At 35.6% G+C, this 18,427-nt stretch overlaps 1 protein-coding gene across 1 annotated transcript in view; it reads left to right on the plus strand.

Annotated features, from left to right (window-relative positions):
• The first annotated feature begins 164 nt into the window (after positions 1 to 164).
• The window catches only part of LOC117027467 (putative selection and upkeep of intraepithelial T-cells protein 1 homolog), a 38,360-nt gene continuing 20,097 nt past the window's right edge, over positions 165 to 18,427 (plus strand). The window contains exons 1-4 of the mRNA XM_033115277.1: positions 165 to 299; positions 10,843 to 10,923; positions 12,569 to 12,916; positions 16,811 to 17,092. Coding sequence (XP_032971168.1) covers positions 248 to 299; positions 10,843 to 10,923; positions 12,569 to 12,916; positions 16,811 to 17,092 — 763 coding nt within the window. The 5' untranslated portion in view covers positions 165 to 247. The remainder of the gene's footprint in view (positions 300 to 10,842; positions 10,924 to 12,568; positions 12,917 to 16,810; positions 17,093 to 18,427) is intronic.

Here is an 18,427-nt window from a genome sequence, read left to right on the forward strand (position 1 = left end):
AAAAAAAACAACATATTTATCAAATTGAATTTTGTAAATTGATATTTGACAGGGAATTTCCTTCCTTTAGGAGTTTGGCTGATAGTTAGATACATCTCTGCTGCTGTGCTATTGCTGGTGGTGACTTGCCCTGGCTTGACTTGAGTCTGCTCATTTGAATCATCCACTGTGACTGAGCTGGTTGCCAGTGCAGCTCTGCCTTGCTTTGTTCTCATTATATAGCAGCAGCGGTGGTGTTTCTGGGAGCATGGAGGGAGCAAGGACTTGTTCAAATTTTGAATGGATTAAGTCATATACAGGTGAGTAGTCACTCCTCCTCTTCCAATCTAGCAGTGGCCATTCCCGGGTTCCATTTTGTAATTCTTTTAAAAAAAATCTAATTTTCCTTACTGTGTTGTTTCCTGCTAAGGGAAGTTTGCTACTGGCCCATTTGGGGAAAGCTCACAGAGCTAACCAATTTGAGTCATATTTTGAGCTCAGAGGCAAATTGTTTCTGGGAAAAGTAAATGCAGAGAACAATTTTGCCTTCTCTTTTGTCAAATATGTTATAGGTACGAATAGAAACATGAAATGCAGAGAAGTGTGCATTCAGAATAAAAGCAAGGGATACTTATTCCTCCTTAAGACAACGATTCATTCTGATTTTTCCTTATGCTCAGTGTCATTTAAACTGGTCTCCTTCAGATTTAAGGTGCTGCCATCTTCAGAAATTTAAAAGGACAGGTGTCAGTGTTTCACAGTGTGGTGATTTAGAGGCAGGCCATTATAGATAGGACACATTCATGCTCTCCTAGTGGAGATATATGGATAAGTGTGTGTGAGTGTGTGTACATATATGTAATAAAATAAGGGCATGTTTTTTAGAATAGTGAGCCTTTTGATAAACTCTGACCTCCAGTGTTTCAACTACATTATTACCTAGTCCCCCAAGGAAAATTGTGTGGAGTTTGCTTCTAATACTATCCCACCAAGGGAGAAAATAGGTACAGCTACTCTAGTCCTCAAGTCAGCAACTAGTTATAAAGCTATAAATAATATTTGTGACTTTTCCCACTGTCTAACCTAGGCTTCCTTTTCATTCATCTCAGAATATTGGGGTTCTCTACCTGGTGGGGAGACTCTAATCTTCATTCCTAAAGCATCTGGATCTTTAGTGTTCTTGCCTTTATTACATTACTGTGGTCTTTAATGAGCATTTAATACTGAACTTGAAGTAATTAGGTGTGTTCAAGAGAATCCCCTGGATTCTAGACATAGTTCTCTCTGACTTGATAATGTCTATTTCCTTTTGATAACTGGATTTCAATACATTTTTTATGGGCCTGTTGATTCAATGGCAAAAGGAACCCAAACTAGCCAGGTGGCAGTCTAAGCATCCTTGTCACCAGGCAAATATTGCTCACTCTTATGAAGTTATTCCTCCCTTGAGAAGACCTTTAAACTGACAGAGCCCGAAATTATGGGAATGGGAAGCAAAGATATAATGAATGGATTATTGGGTATGGTAGTAAGAGAACCTCTCCCACTTTTGTCTCTCTAGTCTCGAGCCTATGCATTTTGGCAATGGAATTAAAAACACCAGGTATAAGTCATTGATTCAAAGATGGACTGATCCTTATGGGGTAGTGTTGCAGCCTTGCAGATGGTGCTTTCCAGCGAGCACCGTACCTGAGTCTTCTACAGGCCACTCTAATGGTCTCTAAGACCAGCTGCTACTGTGTAAAGGAATGTATAGTACGATCTGTCAGTTCCATAAGTGGGAGCTCATTGCTGCACTTTTTAAATGGTAAAATTAGTTCCTCAACCAGAAACCATTTGTTTGGAATGGCCAATTGTATGGAATGCCATGACTACATAGAAGGCATATTATAAATTGGGTCTTGGTGATGCTGACAGAAGCACTGCAGTCGAGGAAGGCAATCGCATATGTAGGATAATTATACCATCCAGTGAAGACAAATTGCCCTTTTCTCTATGGTGGCAGAGGTCCAATATAATTAACTAGTGGAAAATAGTTTCTCATCCAGGGAAAGAGTAAAAAAAAAACCATGGGGCTTACTGTTTGATCCCTGCCATTAGCAGTTGGGCAATCAGTGGTTTCAGTAGGCAGAAACTGTGGGGAGGAGAATCCATCTTGTTGAGCTCATGCATAGACCACACCCCACCACCATGGCTGTTTTGTATATGAGCGCATTAAACAAACACCAGGGTTGCTCACCGAAAAGGCTGATTGACATCCACAGGGTGGGATGCCGTGTCCACTTGATTACTGAGGGCTTCTTCTGCAATAGGCAAGCTTGGATGACCATGGAAATAATTCATGAATAAGCTCGTACTTTGTGCTCCTTATGAGAGCATTCACACATGAACTTTTCCAGACTGCCTGCCACTAATTTTCCTACTTTGTTCATTCCAAGATTCTGATCAGTTAGCCAGTCTATCAGCTGTTTCATGAGCCAGTGTAGATCTTTATGCTCACCTCCTGTCTCGTTGTCACACACCTAGTCTCTACCAGAGCCCACCAGCAAGGCAGGAGCTGATTCCCTAAAGGAGAACAGCTATTTGTGAAAGATGGTGTGCCTTTTTTCCAAATCTGTAGATAGTTACCTGGTTGTTCTTGAAAATGAAGAACTCAGTTGGACAATCTGATTTCAAAGCTCAATATATATCAATCAAGAGTGTGTGTTAGTGCTGTAAAGATACACAAATAGATAAATGAAATAGAATAGAGTCCAGAAATAGACCCAAATTTTCTGCACTTCGAATTTTTGTCAAAAATCAGTTATCAATATATGCATCTATCCTTCTGACAACAGAACGCTGTTTTGATTATTGTAATACATCTTGAGATTAAATAGTGTTAGATCTTCAACTCTGTTCTTTTAAAAAAAAATGTTTGGTTACTCTGCATCCTGGACTTTTCCATATAATTTTTGATGAGCTATGTAGTTTCCTCAAAAAACTTGCTTGGATTTTGGGATTAAGTTTAGTTTATAGATAAATTTGAAAGTATGGACTTATAAACAATGCTGAGTCTTTCAATGTGTGACCATAATGTATCTCTCCACTCATGTGGGTCTTCTTTAATGTCTTCAAAGATGTTTTATAATTTTCATTGTAAAATTTCTATACTTATTAGATTTATTTCTATATGTTTAATTTTACATTAGTGGATAGAATTAGCATTACTTCTTTCTGATCTTTGTGCCATTACTCTTGCCTTTCTGCTCTGGATAGGATAAGTACACTGCTAAATAGAAGTAGTAAGAACAGATATTCTTGCTTTAGTCTCTATCTTAACAGAAAGAGTTTAACATTTCACCATTAAGTCTGACATCAGCTGTAGGTTTTCTGTAGATACCTTTTATTAGACTGAGAGAGTTTTCTTCTATTCATATTCTGAGAGTTTTAAGTGTTGAGTTTTGTGGTATGACTTTTTTTCTGCATCTGTTGAAATGATCATATGATTTTTGTCTTTTATTCTGTTAATGTCATGAATGCTCTGTTCCAGTTTTTCTTTTTTCACTTCTTCTTCTCTTTTAGTTTGGGTAATTTCTATTAATCTCTCTTCACGTTCACTGCACCTTTTTTCTGTGGTGGTCTGTCATCAACCCATTCAAATGAATTCTTTATATCCAAAGTCATATTTTTTTATATTTAACATTTCCATTTTGTTTTTTAAGTGGTATCCAAATTTCTGAAAAATTTTTCCATCTTTTCATGCATGTTGTCACTTTTCTAACTAATATTTTATTATATTTATCATAATTGTTTTAAAGTTCTTGAGTTGTAAATCAAACAGTTGAGCCATCTCTGGGTCAGCTTCTACCGACTCTTTCCTCTTGATAATGTGTCACATTTTATTGCTTCTTCATGTCTTGTAAGCTTTTATTGTATGTCAGACAATGATATGTTAATTCTAAGTACTAAATGCTAATTTTAATCATAAAAATATATGTTCCTTCTTTTGTCAGGCTTCTAACGTGGGTGACTAGATTAATCTAATTTGTATTTGAGCTATGTCTGAGCAATTTCAGCTCTCATTGCATTCAGTTTCACTACTTGCTTCAAGTCCTTTGGGCATGGGATCAGGACTTTCCTTTAAAAAGAGCCTGGGAGCAAATTGTATGAGATATCTTTATGCTCTACAACCCGGTTGTCATCTTCCTGATCTGAGAGGTCCCTCTCGGCTTGATATTCCAACTACTGGCTTTTTGATTCACTTGGGAATTCTTTTTGCTCTCCTGTCATAACTTAGCTATTCTGTTTCTTAGAAGATCTTTCACTGTCCTCTTTCCCTGCCCCTAGCTGTTAGAAGGCCAATGCGGTGCTATTGATGGAAGAGTCTCTAGGAAGACTTTCTGTCATGTTTTCTACCTTTCCCTCAACCTTCAGCAGCCACTGCCTTGCACTTAAGGTACATCCTGCCTGCCTCAAGGATTTCTCTCACCTGTTATGCCCTATCCCCAGTCTTTGGTATACTACTCTCATGCACTAATTGAATTCTGTTGGGAAAGAATTAGTGTTGTACACAGACTTGCTCTGTGGCAAAGCTCCCCTAATCTATCAATTTAGCCCACATATGTGTTAAAAGTTTACCTTATTTTTTCTCACTACTACCTATGGTGGATTTCTCCTCCTTGAAAAATTCCACCAGCGGTGAAAGAAGCTAGAAATAGGTCTCTTTTCACCTAGAAAAGTTTTTCTATTTTCTGGAATTTAGTTCCTTAGGTTTCTTTGAGCCCTTAGTTCTCTTGTGGGCTTGAAAAAGTTATAATTCTATAGCTTATCAACATTTTCATGTTTAGGGTGGGAGAAACAATCTCTTATTACCTAAAATTTGAATTAATTTTAAACTTTCATCAATGTTTCAAGAATAGAATTAATATGAGCTGAGACTCCTTAAGTTTCACTCTTTGTCCCAATAAAGTTCTTTATAGCAAAAGAATCCAATCCAAGATTATGTGGAGTATCCACTTTTCAGGTCGTTCTTGTCTTCTTAAATCTGGAAAAGTTCCTCAGTTTTTCCTTTACTTTAATGACCTGGACATTTTTTATAATTATAGGACAGTCATTTTGCAGAATACTCATCAGTTTGGGTTTGTATGATGTTTCTTCTTGATTAGACTTAGGTTAATTGTTTTAGGCTGAAATACAACATAATAAATACTATGTTTTTCTCATTGCATTATGTCTGGTGGAACATAAAGAAAGAAAATATATATGCTAAAGATGTATATACCAGCCATACAAAGGAGAATTTATATTTTCTTTCTCTTTCTTTCTTTCCTTCCTTTCTCCCTTCCTCCTCTTCTCTCTTTCTCTCTCTCTCCCTCCTTTTCTCTCTCTTTTTCTCTTTCCCTCTTTCTTTTCTCTCTCTCTTTCTTTTTTTCTTTCTAGATTAAAAGAAATAGTTTCTGTTTCAATTCCCTATGTTAAGAGGGCATATTCTTTTGGATTTTAATTCTTTGGAATTGATTGTGACTTGTTTTATGGTCTGGTATTTGATCTATCTTGGTGAATATCCCAGGTGTATTTTCGGTTTCTGTGTATAATCTTCTATAAATATAGTGGTAATATTTATAGGATTTTTAAAGTCTTCTTTATCCTTACTGATTTCAGTTTATTTTTCCTATAGTTGTGGATTTGTCTATTTCTCTTTTTATTTTGCTCAGGTTTTGCTTCACATGTTTTGAATCTCTTTAATTAGGAGCGTACACAGTTGTGATTGTTATGTTTTCTTGATGAGTTATATTTTCATCATTATGAAATGTCCCTCTTTATGTCTGCTAATACTTTGTCCTGAAATCTATGTTGTCTAATATTCTAATATTAATATACTAAGATATTAATTAATATGCTTGCTGTTCAGACGGTGTATCTTTTTTCAAGATTTTACTTTTAATCTTTCTGTGTCTTTATATTTGATGTGTCCCATTTTTATCCAGTTTGACAAAATGAACTGTGAGAAACATTCCTTTCTTTACATAGGCACCTGTGAAAGAGTTTCTTGAGGTATATATCCAAACATGTCCTTAGTATATCACACATACATGAATCCTTAATTTAATGCTAAATTAAGAGATTACATTCCAGAATAGATGGGTTTATTTTCCCTCCTACCTGCAGTGAATTTTAGCCCCCATTGTCCCAGTTCTCATCAGCACTAAATATTATTCAACTTCGTTTTGCTCATTTGATGGGTGAAAAATTACATCTCCTTTTTCTTATATTTGTGTTTACCTGATTACTAGCGAGATTATGAATTTCTCCATATAGGTTTAGATATTCAGTTCTACCCTTTGGTGGATTTCTTACTCACACATTTTAATGTTTATGGAGATGTCTACAGGTAGACTTTATCAAGATAAGGATGGTCCTTCCTATTTCCATTTTCAAAGACTGTAACCATAGTCCACAATCTTCCCTGATACGTTCTTAGACACTTTACTGTAATTTCTTCATCATAGAAAATTTAAATGATTCAAATTTTATGATGCATAATAAACAACATTGTTTCATGCTTTTTTTTCAGGGAAAGGTAAGTCAAGTTGAAACTTGTGCTCGTTTGAGAATTGTTGTTGAATCCTGATGTTCAAATGAGTTTGAACAAATAGTCCCACACACTGGGTGGGGTTGCCACCTTCAGATTTCTCTTATGAGGGGATGTGCATACACCTTAGACTGGAAAAATAAGCTGTTGCACGCATGCATTCATTGGCATGTATGTGTGTTTAAAGGTGCGTGGGGAGGATATATCCAAAATATCTGGAATGAATCTAGGTCTTTAAAAATTTAAGGAAGCTGGCCTACCAGTCTTGAAATGTTTGTTTTTGATCTTCTTTCACCTTGTTTAAGAACACTTTAAAAATAAATAAATATTGAATAGGTATAAATATTATTTATAATATATTTGCATTAAGAAGAACAACAATAAATGGAACAACTGTGAAATGCAACCCAATTCAAGAAAAAAAAAAAGACATAAGTTTCATCATTAAACAAAATGAAAGAAGACCAAAGGTGGGTTTCTGAGGCTGGTGGGACAGCTTTGTAAATTTAAGAACCAAGTTCCTTCTGTTTTACTTTGTGTTCCATCATCTTCAGCCTACGGCTTCCGCTTCAAGGTTCAAGGTATATCTGAGGTAGAACCATCAGGAGGGCATCCAATCTGGCTCTAAGGAGGAAGAGAAGGTGTGCCTCCTGTTTTTTGGGATACAAGAAAGTTGTTTACAGTTCTGTCTGCATTGCATTGGCCAGAAATTAGTACTATAGCCTCACCTAGCTGCAAGGAATCTGAAAACTGGAGCTTTGTTTGGGTTGTTCAAATTCTTGCATATACACAGGTCGTTCTTTATTAAGGATGAAACAAAGAATTGTTTCTGTTAAGAGACCACTAGTAATTTGTATGATAAGGAGTAATTAATATATTTTAGATATTGATCCTTTGCTAGTTCTAGGTATTTCAAATTTCTTCCATATCTATCTTTATAATGTCCTTAGATAAACACACCATTAAATTTAATGGAGTTGAATTTAATATTCACATTGCTGTTTTATTCATAGTTTAAGAATTTTGTCCATATTCCAATTTCATAAAAAGTATATTACTATTATAGAAAATGATTGAACATTTTTATAGCTTTGATTTAGCTTATATACAGAGGGTGCCAAAAAAATGTATATATGTTTTAAGAAAGGGAAAAACTGTTAAAATTATAATACTCAATATATACTGATAACAAAAGATGAATATAAGTCATGTGTATACATTTTTCGGCACTCGTGGTATACCGTATAGACTTAGAATCTCCACTCACTATGCACCCTTCATAGAACAGTACTTCTTTTCTTAATTGATTTGCAATGCCTGGTTCTATCATGGATCAGGTTTCCATGTCTGTTTGAATCTGTATTGGGACCTAAATTTTGTTGATTTATCTATTTCTCTATAGCTACACTAAGACCACAACTCTTTTTAATTATAATAGTTTTATAATAAGTCTTAATATCACTTAATTCAGATTTTCTCACATTATTGTTCTTCAGAAGAATTTTGGTTCTTTTTGGCCCATCACTGTTCTATGTATGTTTTAGAGTCATTCTTTTAAGATTCATGATACAAAACAAGACAACAAAAACAGAAAAAGTCAGAATTTTGACTGAAAGTGCATTGAATCTATAGAATATTTTGGATAGACTTCACATCTTTATGATATTAAATTTTCCAACCCATAAACACTTGTCTCCCTGGGATTTAGCATAACAAAGTAGTACCTTTCAATAGATACAATTACAATATTGTGTCATAATTTCATTAATAAAAATTTTGAATTGTTTCATTTATTCCTGAGGACTTTACATTTTTATTGTTGTTATTAATAAATGGTAGTTTTAAAAAGGTATATATGCTAACTTCCTGTTGTTGGCAGAAATGCAAGTAATTTTTAAATAAAGAAACAAAAATAAGTGTTTAGAAAAACATGATTTTCTATGTACAAATACAAAAGAATATGCACCTAAGTCATTATAAATGGTAAGAGATTTTAACAAATTGATTAACAAGATCTCAGTTATTAACATTATGTTTGTAAAGTTGTTTGTTGGATGTTGATATTACTTTCGGTTACATGTGTACGCTTATTGCTAGAATATTTGTATTGTGCCTAATTTAGTTATTACCAATAATGCTATGTTTATTGTACATGTCTCTTGTGCAGATGTGCATGTATTTCTAATAATCATATACCCAGATGTAGAATTGTGGGATCATAGGCTATATTTATTTTCATCTCTAGTGGAATATGCTAAAGTGCTTTCAAATACAGTAGTTCCCCCCTTATCTGCAGTTTTACTTTCTGCAGTTTCAGTTATCCACAGTCAACCACAGTTCAAAAATATTAAATGGAAAATTCCAGAAATAAACTTATAAGTTTTAAATTGTGTGCCATTCTGAGTCATGTGATGAAGTCTCTTGCTGACCCGCTCCATCCCACCCACGACATGAACCATCCCTTTGTCCAGTGAATCCGTACTTTATATGCTACCCACGCATTAGTCACTTAGTAGCCATCTCGGTTATCAGATCAGCTATTGCAGTATCACAGTGATTGGCTCAAGTAACCCTTATTTTACTTTATAATGACCCCAAAGTGCAAGAGCAATTCATATATGCCAAAAAAAGTCATAAAGTGTATGTATGTATAGAAAAAATCATAGAATATCTAAGGTTCGGTACTATCTGCAGTTTTAGACATCCACCGGGGGAGGGGTTGGGGGCGGTCTTGAAAGTATCCCCACAGATAAGGGGGGACTACTGTAACATCTTACCCATGCACTCTAACCAGCCATGAACATAAGGAATGCCCTGTACACCACATTGCTCCGTATCTTCAGCAAAACTTGGTGTTGTCAGCCTTTCTCATTGTACCCATTCTGGTGTGTGTCACAATGTTACATTGTGGTTTTATTATGCATTTTCCTGATTCTTAATGAGGTTCTTCATCTTTTTTTATCTTTACTGCTATTTGGTATTTTCTATGTTGAGACTGTTTAGGTCTCTTGCCTACTTTTCCTTTGGCTTATCTGCCTTAAAAATAATTTGTGTAATTAAAAATTTTAAACCATATATTCAGGATATCAGCTCTTCATCAGTTGAAGTTTTGCAAATATCTATCCCTACTCTGTGGCACTGTTTTCATCTATATTATTCTTTCTAATCCCATTTTCTTTTTAATGGGTAGATTAAACCATTGCAAGAAACAGCTAACCTGTACCTTTTCTCTCTAATACATTATTTTATATTCTTGTATTGTAAAACACAAATCTCAAAACAGAATCACATCATTTCTATTTGCACATAAGCACTCCATATTCTAGCAGGTGAAATCTAATATTTTATTTATTGACACATTTGAGATCCTTCATGAACCAGACTTTGCTTAACTATTGAATATATGCAACCAAATATAGGTCCCTCAATCCAGCATGCTAATCCATATTCCCATATCTTAGCCATGCCTTTTTTTTCTGTCTAGGATTCCTAGAAAAAGAGCCTATGACCAAACGTATTACTAAGAATTTATTGGAGGGGAGTTGTAATTTAGGCAGCAAAAGTGAGGGGGGAAATTAAGAAATAAAGTAAGAAAGGAGTAGCATTTGTCTGCTTGCTGCTTCCTATTTCCTGTATCTGATTGATCCAAGTTTATCTCACAAGCAGTTAACACACCTTTGCAGATGAGTTATTTTACCCAGGCCCTCTGGGCAGCTATTGTGGAATCGAGACCCTACACCACTATTGTGGCATTTTCTTTGAATGTAGAAGTAGTGAGAATAGCCAGAAGTTCCATGGATTCAGGCTGGTCAAACCCTGCCCATAACAATGGGGTGATAGATATTTTGCTAAAGCGGGCCTATCCCCTACAGAAGACACACAAGTGTTCCCTTTAGGAAAGAGGCAATATCAGAGGCAGCAGCCAGGGCTCTCCACTAAGTGGCCCAGGCCATGGAGCAGATGGGGCCAAATGAGTGTGGGATGTGTCTAGCTGGGTTCTGTACGCCTTTATGCTCTTGTCTGCCACAGCTGCCGTTCAGAATAGTAAATTGATGAAAGCAATGAGCCACAGTAAGAGCACAGGAAGGAAAGAGGAAAAGAGATAATCGCACTGCGTCTGACACCTGTAGTTTCACTAAGTCATTTGGTTGTACATCAAAAGGAATTCTCTCAAAAGGCAAGCTTTCAAAATTATGTCGTGTGTGTGTGTGTGTGTGTGTGTGTGTGTGTGTGTGTGACCATGATTCTTGCTGCCTGATTGACCCCACAGTTGCTATTTCATTTTCCAGGTGTGATGGAGCCTTTATTTTCCAGCGTGTCTGGATACTTTGTGGCCATTCTTCTCTTACTGATGGTAGCACCCACCTCAGGTAGGACTGTCTATTTCCTTTGCATGGTGTGTCACCTCTATAAGGGAAGATAAGGGAGATGAGTGACACTAAACGAAATGAGGAAGCTTTCTCACTGATATTCCTCAGCTCCTACCCTTTTTGTTCTAGTTTTGAGGATAAAAATGAGTCCTAACACAACTTATTATTAAGAAATGTTGTGTCAGTGACTGCATTTTTCTCAGCCCCAACTTCATACCACAGCGCTGTAATGATGTACCTAAGAGACAGATAAATGCCTACCATCTACCCCAGGAAGACTCAAAATCTGGCAAATCATAATGCATATTTCCCTTTATTTAACAACGAACCATGATCATTTATGTGACTATGAATTAGAAGTTTAGTAGGACCTCAGGTAAAGAAATGGTGTGATCTGGATCTGTCCACAAATTTTTCTTAGTGCCGTGGGCCTTAAGTGGTAATTCAGATTCCTTATGGTGAGAACGATAAGCATTGTTGACAGAGACAGGAACGCATTTGGCATAGTTGAAAGGAGCAAAAACTCAGAGAATGTGAGGATGTGTGTGATAGTTATCTATAGCTTCATGACAAATTACCCCAATGATTTAAAACAACAAGCATTTTATAATATCTCACAGCTTTGTGGGTCAAGAATTCTGGCCAGTGCTTAGCTGGGTGATTCTTCTGTTCCACGTGACATAGACTGTCACTTGGTTTATTCAGCTTATGGGCAGGATGGTCTGAAGGACCCAAGTTGCTTTATTCAGATGTCTGGCACTTGGGTGGAGTAGGCTAGAAGGCTGGGATCAGCTGGAGTTGTCAAATGGCATGCCAAATGGCCTTTCTGCCATGGATGTCTCAGTGCAGTCAGACTTCATTTTGGTAGCTCATGGCTTCCAGAAAGAATGTTACCAAAAAATAAATAAATAAATAAAAAGAGAGAGAGAGCTGCTCATTTCTTCAGACAGGCTCAGAAATTATTGCAGGGTGTCTTCTGCCATATTCTCCTGAGCAAAGCAATCTCAGAACACAGTTTGAAGAGGAGGGGACATAGACCCTTTCTCTTCGTGGAAGGGACATCAAAAATTTTGTGGCCATCTTTAATCCACCAAAAATGGATACTGAAAAAAAGCTGTGGTATATTTGATAAGTAAAGGATGTTGTTCAGCAATAGTGGTCCACATCCCACCTCTCAACAAGGGAGTATCTTCCATTCCTTCATTAAGTATTTGCAGAGTGCCTACTATGTCCAAGTGATGTTTTATGCATGGGGGATAATAAAGAGACTTAAAAAGGGAAATGAAACAAGACTCTGCTATTGCATGACTTACAAGTTAGTGGGCCATGAGGTAATACAGAAATTTAAAATATCAGGTAGTAATATGTGCTATGAAGACATGTTTAGTTATGATTAAGGGAAATGTTAAATGGGTGGTCATAAAAAATTTCCCTAAGGAGAGATAAGGAGGCTGTGACTGAAGTGTCTGAGGAAGGAAAGCTGCTGCCAGAGTGAAAAAAATCTCTGAGAATAAAGTTTTGAGTCAGAAAGGACTTGGCATCAAGAATCAGAAAGTAGGCTAATATGTCCGGGGCAGAGGGATCTAGGTGAAGCGTTCTTCTCAGGACTTCAGACTAAACCCTTGGTCTCTAACTTCCTCCACAGAGCATTTCACTGTGAGCAGCTCCAGGAGCCACCAGGTGGCCATGTTAGGCGGACATGCTGAGCTCAGCTGCCAGCTGTCCCCACCACAGAATGCAGAACACATGAACGTAGGCTGGTACCGGGATCACTACTCTCAACTAGTTCACGTGTATGAGCATAGGAAAAAACTCTCCGGAAAAAACACTCAGAACTATGTAAATCGGACAGTGTTACTGATGGACGCCTTGGGAGAGGGCAAAATGACGCTCAGAATCCACAATATCAGTGTTTTTGATGAGGGGCAGTACCACTGTTTCTTTCAAGATGATGACACCTATGAAGAGGCCACCACGGATCTGAAGGTGGCAGGTAAGGACAGAGGAGTCATCTCCAGGTTTCCTTGGTAGTGCTACTCTGGACCCATGATCCAGGATTCATTAATGCTGGGCCATGAGAAAAAGATCTCAGGGCATTTTTAAAAATTTACAACTTTTCAATATAATGAAATAGTATAATTTGTAGAAAAATACATAGAATAATATAATAATCCAGATACTTGGTTAGCAATTTGTCATATTTTCTTCAGATCAAGTGAAAGTCACCTTTGTACTCCTCGATGGTGCCATTCATTTTTCTCCTTTCCAAGAAATAATCATTAAACTCATATTGTCTCTTTTAGTTTATGTAGTCATTCATAAAAGTAGATTATATTATTTTGTGTTTTTAAATTTTACACATTACTATCATCATATATATATTCTATTGACCTGATAATAGTCTTAATATTTTATTTTGATATCAATTCATGCTTATTCAAGTAGATACAATTCATTCTTTTTAACTGTAGTACAGTATTCCAGCCCACAAATATATGACTACTGATTTACATATTCCCATATCACTGTGCATTAAGGTGGTAGTCAAGTTCCTGTTCCCATGTTAAACTGTAATCTTTGTGTGCAAGACTTCCTTTAGGAAATACAGCTAGGAGGGAAGTTGCTAGGCCATTGTATACAAATATCTTCAAATTAATTTGGCAATTGCCCAACAAAATGATTGGACCAATTTATATTGGACTCAAGTCATGCAAAAGCTATATCCACATCAATACTTGGAATTATCATGTTTTTAAACTTTGGCAATTTTGATTTTAGTTTCCTTATTGATAGTAAATTATTCTTTGTTATATAATGGATATTGTATTTTTCCTTTCTGCTTCTTGCCTGTTTATTATTTTTACCCATTTTGCTATTGAGTTCTTTGATGGTTTTCTTAATTTATGGGAAATTTTTTTATTCTGGATATTACATTTCTGTTTTCATTTATGTTGCAGTAATATTTAGTCTATTGTTTTTTGGGGGAAAAACATGGTAATTTTTGTTGCACAGATATAATTTTGAAATTATCAAATTTACAGTCTACCAATTATGATTTATAATTTGTGTAACATTTAAGAAACATCTTCCTATTCTCAAATTATAAAGATATTTCCTTTTAAATTTTTAAAGATTTTTTCACATTTAGTTCTTGATTTATACAGATTTTACTTTTGTGTTTGTTATGAGATAATAATGTCTTTCAATATTAAGATATATATTTGTTGACTATTCCCAATAATTGTAAGGTATTGCTGTCATTTACCAAGTCCATACCTCCAAATGGGTCTTTTTATGAGTTTTTAATTTGATTATTTACATTACTATCGCTATGTGCTTTGATATATGATAGGGCCTGTCTTCCAGTCTTGCTACCCTTCTTCAAAACTGTTTGGAGTTTTGAAGACAAATTCATACAATGTATGAATTGTAGTTAAAAAATTAAAGCCTCTCAGTAGTTATGATTGAAATTGTACTGAATTTATAGACTGGTTTAGTGAGATTTGCCATGTTTCTTTATTATAATACACCAATGAACATTTACTCAACCTTCTTTATTTTATTTCAATTTTATTTCAGTTAAATTTGATATATTTACCCATAAAGATCTTGCACAACTTTTGTCAAATTTCATTAGTCAATTTTTTTTGGATTATGAATGGGATGTTATTGTTACACATTTTAATGATTATGGTTGTGATGTAGAAATGTTACTGATTTTTGTTTTCTTTAAATATTACTTTCTGAATGAAAACATCAAGATTCAAAATTTAATAATTTGAAGAGGGCATGGTGAAAAGTTTCAATATATTCCCATCTTATAGCCATGAATTTCACCTTATAGCCATGAATTTCACAGCTATATGATTAGTTTCTTAAATATCACTCCCTGAGATATTTTACATTTATATAAATAATATACATAAACATACATATGTACATGCATATACAAACACAGGCATACAAGTATATATCTATATTTTCTTTATATATATCCATATTTTCTTTTTAAATAAATGCTAACATACTAGTTTTTTAAAACTTGCTTTTTTTGCTTAATAATATGAACTGAAAGAAATTTCATATCAGTGTATAAATTTTTTTCTATTCCTTCTATGGTTGCAGTGTTACATTGCAATGGATTGTGGATGCTGTAGAAATTATCTTCCTCATATCCTATTAAAGAATATGCAGATTGCTTTCAAGCTTTTGGTGTGCAAGCAATGCTCTAATAATTTAAGTAAATAACTACATATACAATTTCACACATGTGCAAGTATGTGCCTGTATGAAAATTTTAGCATCAATTTGTCAAATCTCTCTCTCTCTCTCTCTTTCTCTCTCTTCCTCTCTCTCTCACACACACACTCATACCTTTAGGTTTTTATTAGACTTCATTGAATTGATAGAACAAATTGGGTATGGGGTAGGGTTAATGCACCAGAATCTTCATCTTCTAGGTTCCGATCTTTTTTCTCTTACTCCCAGAAACTCTCTAAAAGAAACTCAAGAGCATTAGCTGTCCTCCCTGACAAGCAAATATTCAGAGGCAGAAATAGCTAAACCTTCTCCTAATTTCAATCCTTTCCCTGTTCAGGTCCTGTAATTGCTCTTTATCTTAGTAGAACTTTGAGCAAATTTTAGGAGATGCTTTTTGTATTTCATCCACATTTGGGTTGTCTTCAGATGGAAGATTGGTTCAAATTACCTCATCATCATTACTGGCAGACAAAACTCTAAACACATCATTTTTATTTTTAAAAATTTATTATTTGTATACTTACGTATTTACTCCCAAAAAGAACTTGATGCAGGTTTTATGCTCAAAAAGTGATGATGCAAATTTCAAAATAACTAATGTAGAGATGAGGACACCGAATAGACTTGATTCTAATTTGGATTTTTTAAAATTATTTTTCTTTTTGTATTGAGGTACACTTTATAAATAGTACAGTATACAAATCTTAAATGTACAGCTCAGTGAATTTTCACATATGGGGACACCCATGTGAAATCCTTTAGATTTCACCCTTTAGATCAAAATATTAAATATTTCCAGCACCCCAGAAGGGTCCATCTTTCTCCTTTCTAGTCACTATCACTCTCCTCCTATGAAGGTAACCATCATTCTAACTTCTGTGACAATAGATAAGTTGTACTTCTTCTAGAGGATGATAAAAGTGGAATCACACATTTAGATACACAATTGCTCACCATTACTCATTTATGTTATTGTGAATAACAAAATGTGTTCTTTCGCATTTCTTTTGTACTATTCTGTGCTGCAACTGGACATTTGGATTACTTTTGGTTTGGATATGAATAATGCTACCGCGAGTATTCTTGAGCATACTTTCGGTAGGCATTAGTACTCATTAGTACTAGCATTTACTTCCCTGAGAGTCAGTGGTGCTGAGCATCTTTGCATACACTTATTGGTCCCGTGTGTGTGTGTGTGTGTGTGTGTGTGTGTGTGTATGTAAATTGAATATCTCTTCAAATCTTTTGTCCATTTAAAAAAACAGGTTTGTCTGTCTTACTGATTTATAGTATTTTTAAAATTGTGTTTTGGACTCAACTCTTTTCTCAGATGTATTGTGAATGTCTTCTAGTCTGTAGCTTGATTTTTCACTTTCTACCTGTCTTTTGATGAACAGAAATGATTAATTTCCATAAAGTCTGATTTGTCAATCATTTCTTCTATGGTTAATACCTTGGTGTCCTGTTAGCTTGGATTTGGATCAGTGTATTAGCCCTGCCCTAATTGTGGCCATCCCTATTAAACTTATGGCATATTATAGCAGACACAGAGAATGAAAGGAAACATTTACTTATTAATTCTTGAGTCCACACCAATCATTACTGTTATTTCTCTCTCCTCCTCCAGCTCTTGGCATGAACATACAGATTAATCTTCAGGTTTCTGACACAAAAGATATCATCGTGGAGTGTAGCTCAGGAGGGTGGTTTCCACAAGCCCTGATGGAGTTGAGAGACAGCAGAGGGAACGTAATTCCACCCTCATCAAAAATCTCCTCTCAGGATGTAGCTGGATTATTGCACCTAAAGATGAGTGTTCTTCTCAAAAATAACACCCATCGTTCTGTCACTTGCTGCTTTCATAACCCGGTTACCAGTCAAAAGAAAAGGGCAGGTATTGTCCTACCAGGTGAGTGCTTGTGGCTTTCCTTCTTGTTTTCATCAGTGCGACAAACTAAATATAAAATTAAGTGAAATAATAAATGGGAAATTGCTTTATAAACTGTGAACTGCTGTAGAAATGTAATATTTAAACCTTATTAACTGGTTGGGAACAATGAAAACACCAGATGCCAAGGGGACTGTTTTTAAAAATGGAAGGTACTATAATAATCAGAGAAAGAACCCTTATTCTGTTTAGCATCTTAAGGCTTCAAAAATTATATGTCATTTGAGTGCTAGATCCACTGTTTCTAGCTTTGTGAACTTGGATGTCACTTGACCTTCAAGACCATTGATTTTTCTCATTTGAAAATGGTAACACATATGGTATTTTGAATTTGCAATAAAATGTTGCAAGTGAAATGGCTTTACAAGACATAAAGCACGTGCATATTTAATATTGATTTAAAAATTATGGATGTCACAAGTGGACTTTATACTACCTCATGAAAAAATAGATATGTAGAGAAGTCAGTTAATATAGATCCAGAAACCAGTAAGTGATATATCCAGGATTAGATCCCAGCTCCTCACCCATTATCCAAGGCTATTTTCCTCTAGCAAGGGGTGGGTTGCGATCAGGGAGGTAAGAGGCCAGCACAATAAGTTGTGACCTGTGTGCTTCAGCTAGTGACTAGGTGCAGTCCCAAAGAAATTAAAGTGAATGGAAAGGACAAGAGGTAGGAGAAGCGAAAGAGTCCATTATCAGTAGGACAAGAGCTCAACAGTTATACAAAAAGACTTTCCCCATCAGTAGTTCAAACACAACAGAAATAGTCAGATAGTTCATGTGGCTCTACTCCTTGAGGTAACTCAAACACTTAGATTCCCTTGGATTGTTCACAATCAATCCCCCTAAAGACCTGAAAAACCTGTTGATCGAGCAAAACAAAGTTTATTAGACCAAATGCAGTAAGAGTGAACATCATCTTGGCAGAGTATTAATAGCACTCTAAAATGGGTAATTAAAGGAGGATATTTATAGAGTTTTAGAGCCTCTGCTGGGTGATTTTAAAGTTGGTCTTGCAAGGTGACACACTAGTTAGAATTTGCGGAGTTTATAATTTAATAGCTTTGGATAGTTGAGCACAGTAAGATGAAGGTTGAGCACAGTAAGATCATTAGTTTTATTGAATAAACTCTTTTAGCTGACCCACAGCCTTATCTCCCAGGAGCAAGAATTTCCTGGGACCAGTAGCCAAGTTATTGTTGTTTTCAGTTGTTTAGTAGAGGGACATGAAAGTGTGCCTAGCACCAAAATTGTTTACCACAAGGACCAACGTTTAACAGAGGGACAGGGAAT

The sequence above is a fragment of the Rhinolophus ferrumequinum genome, chromosome 9 (assembly GCF_004115265.2).
Source record: "Rhinolophus ferrumequinum isolate MPI-CBG mRhiFer1 chromosome 9, mRhiFer1_v1.p, whole genome shotgun sequence".
Classification (NCBI taxonomy): Eukaryota; Metazoa; Chordata; class Mammalia; order Chiroptera; family Rhinolophidae; genus Rhinolophus; species Rhinolophus ferrumequinum.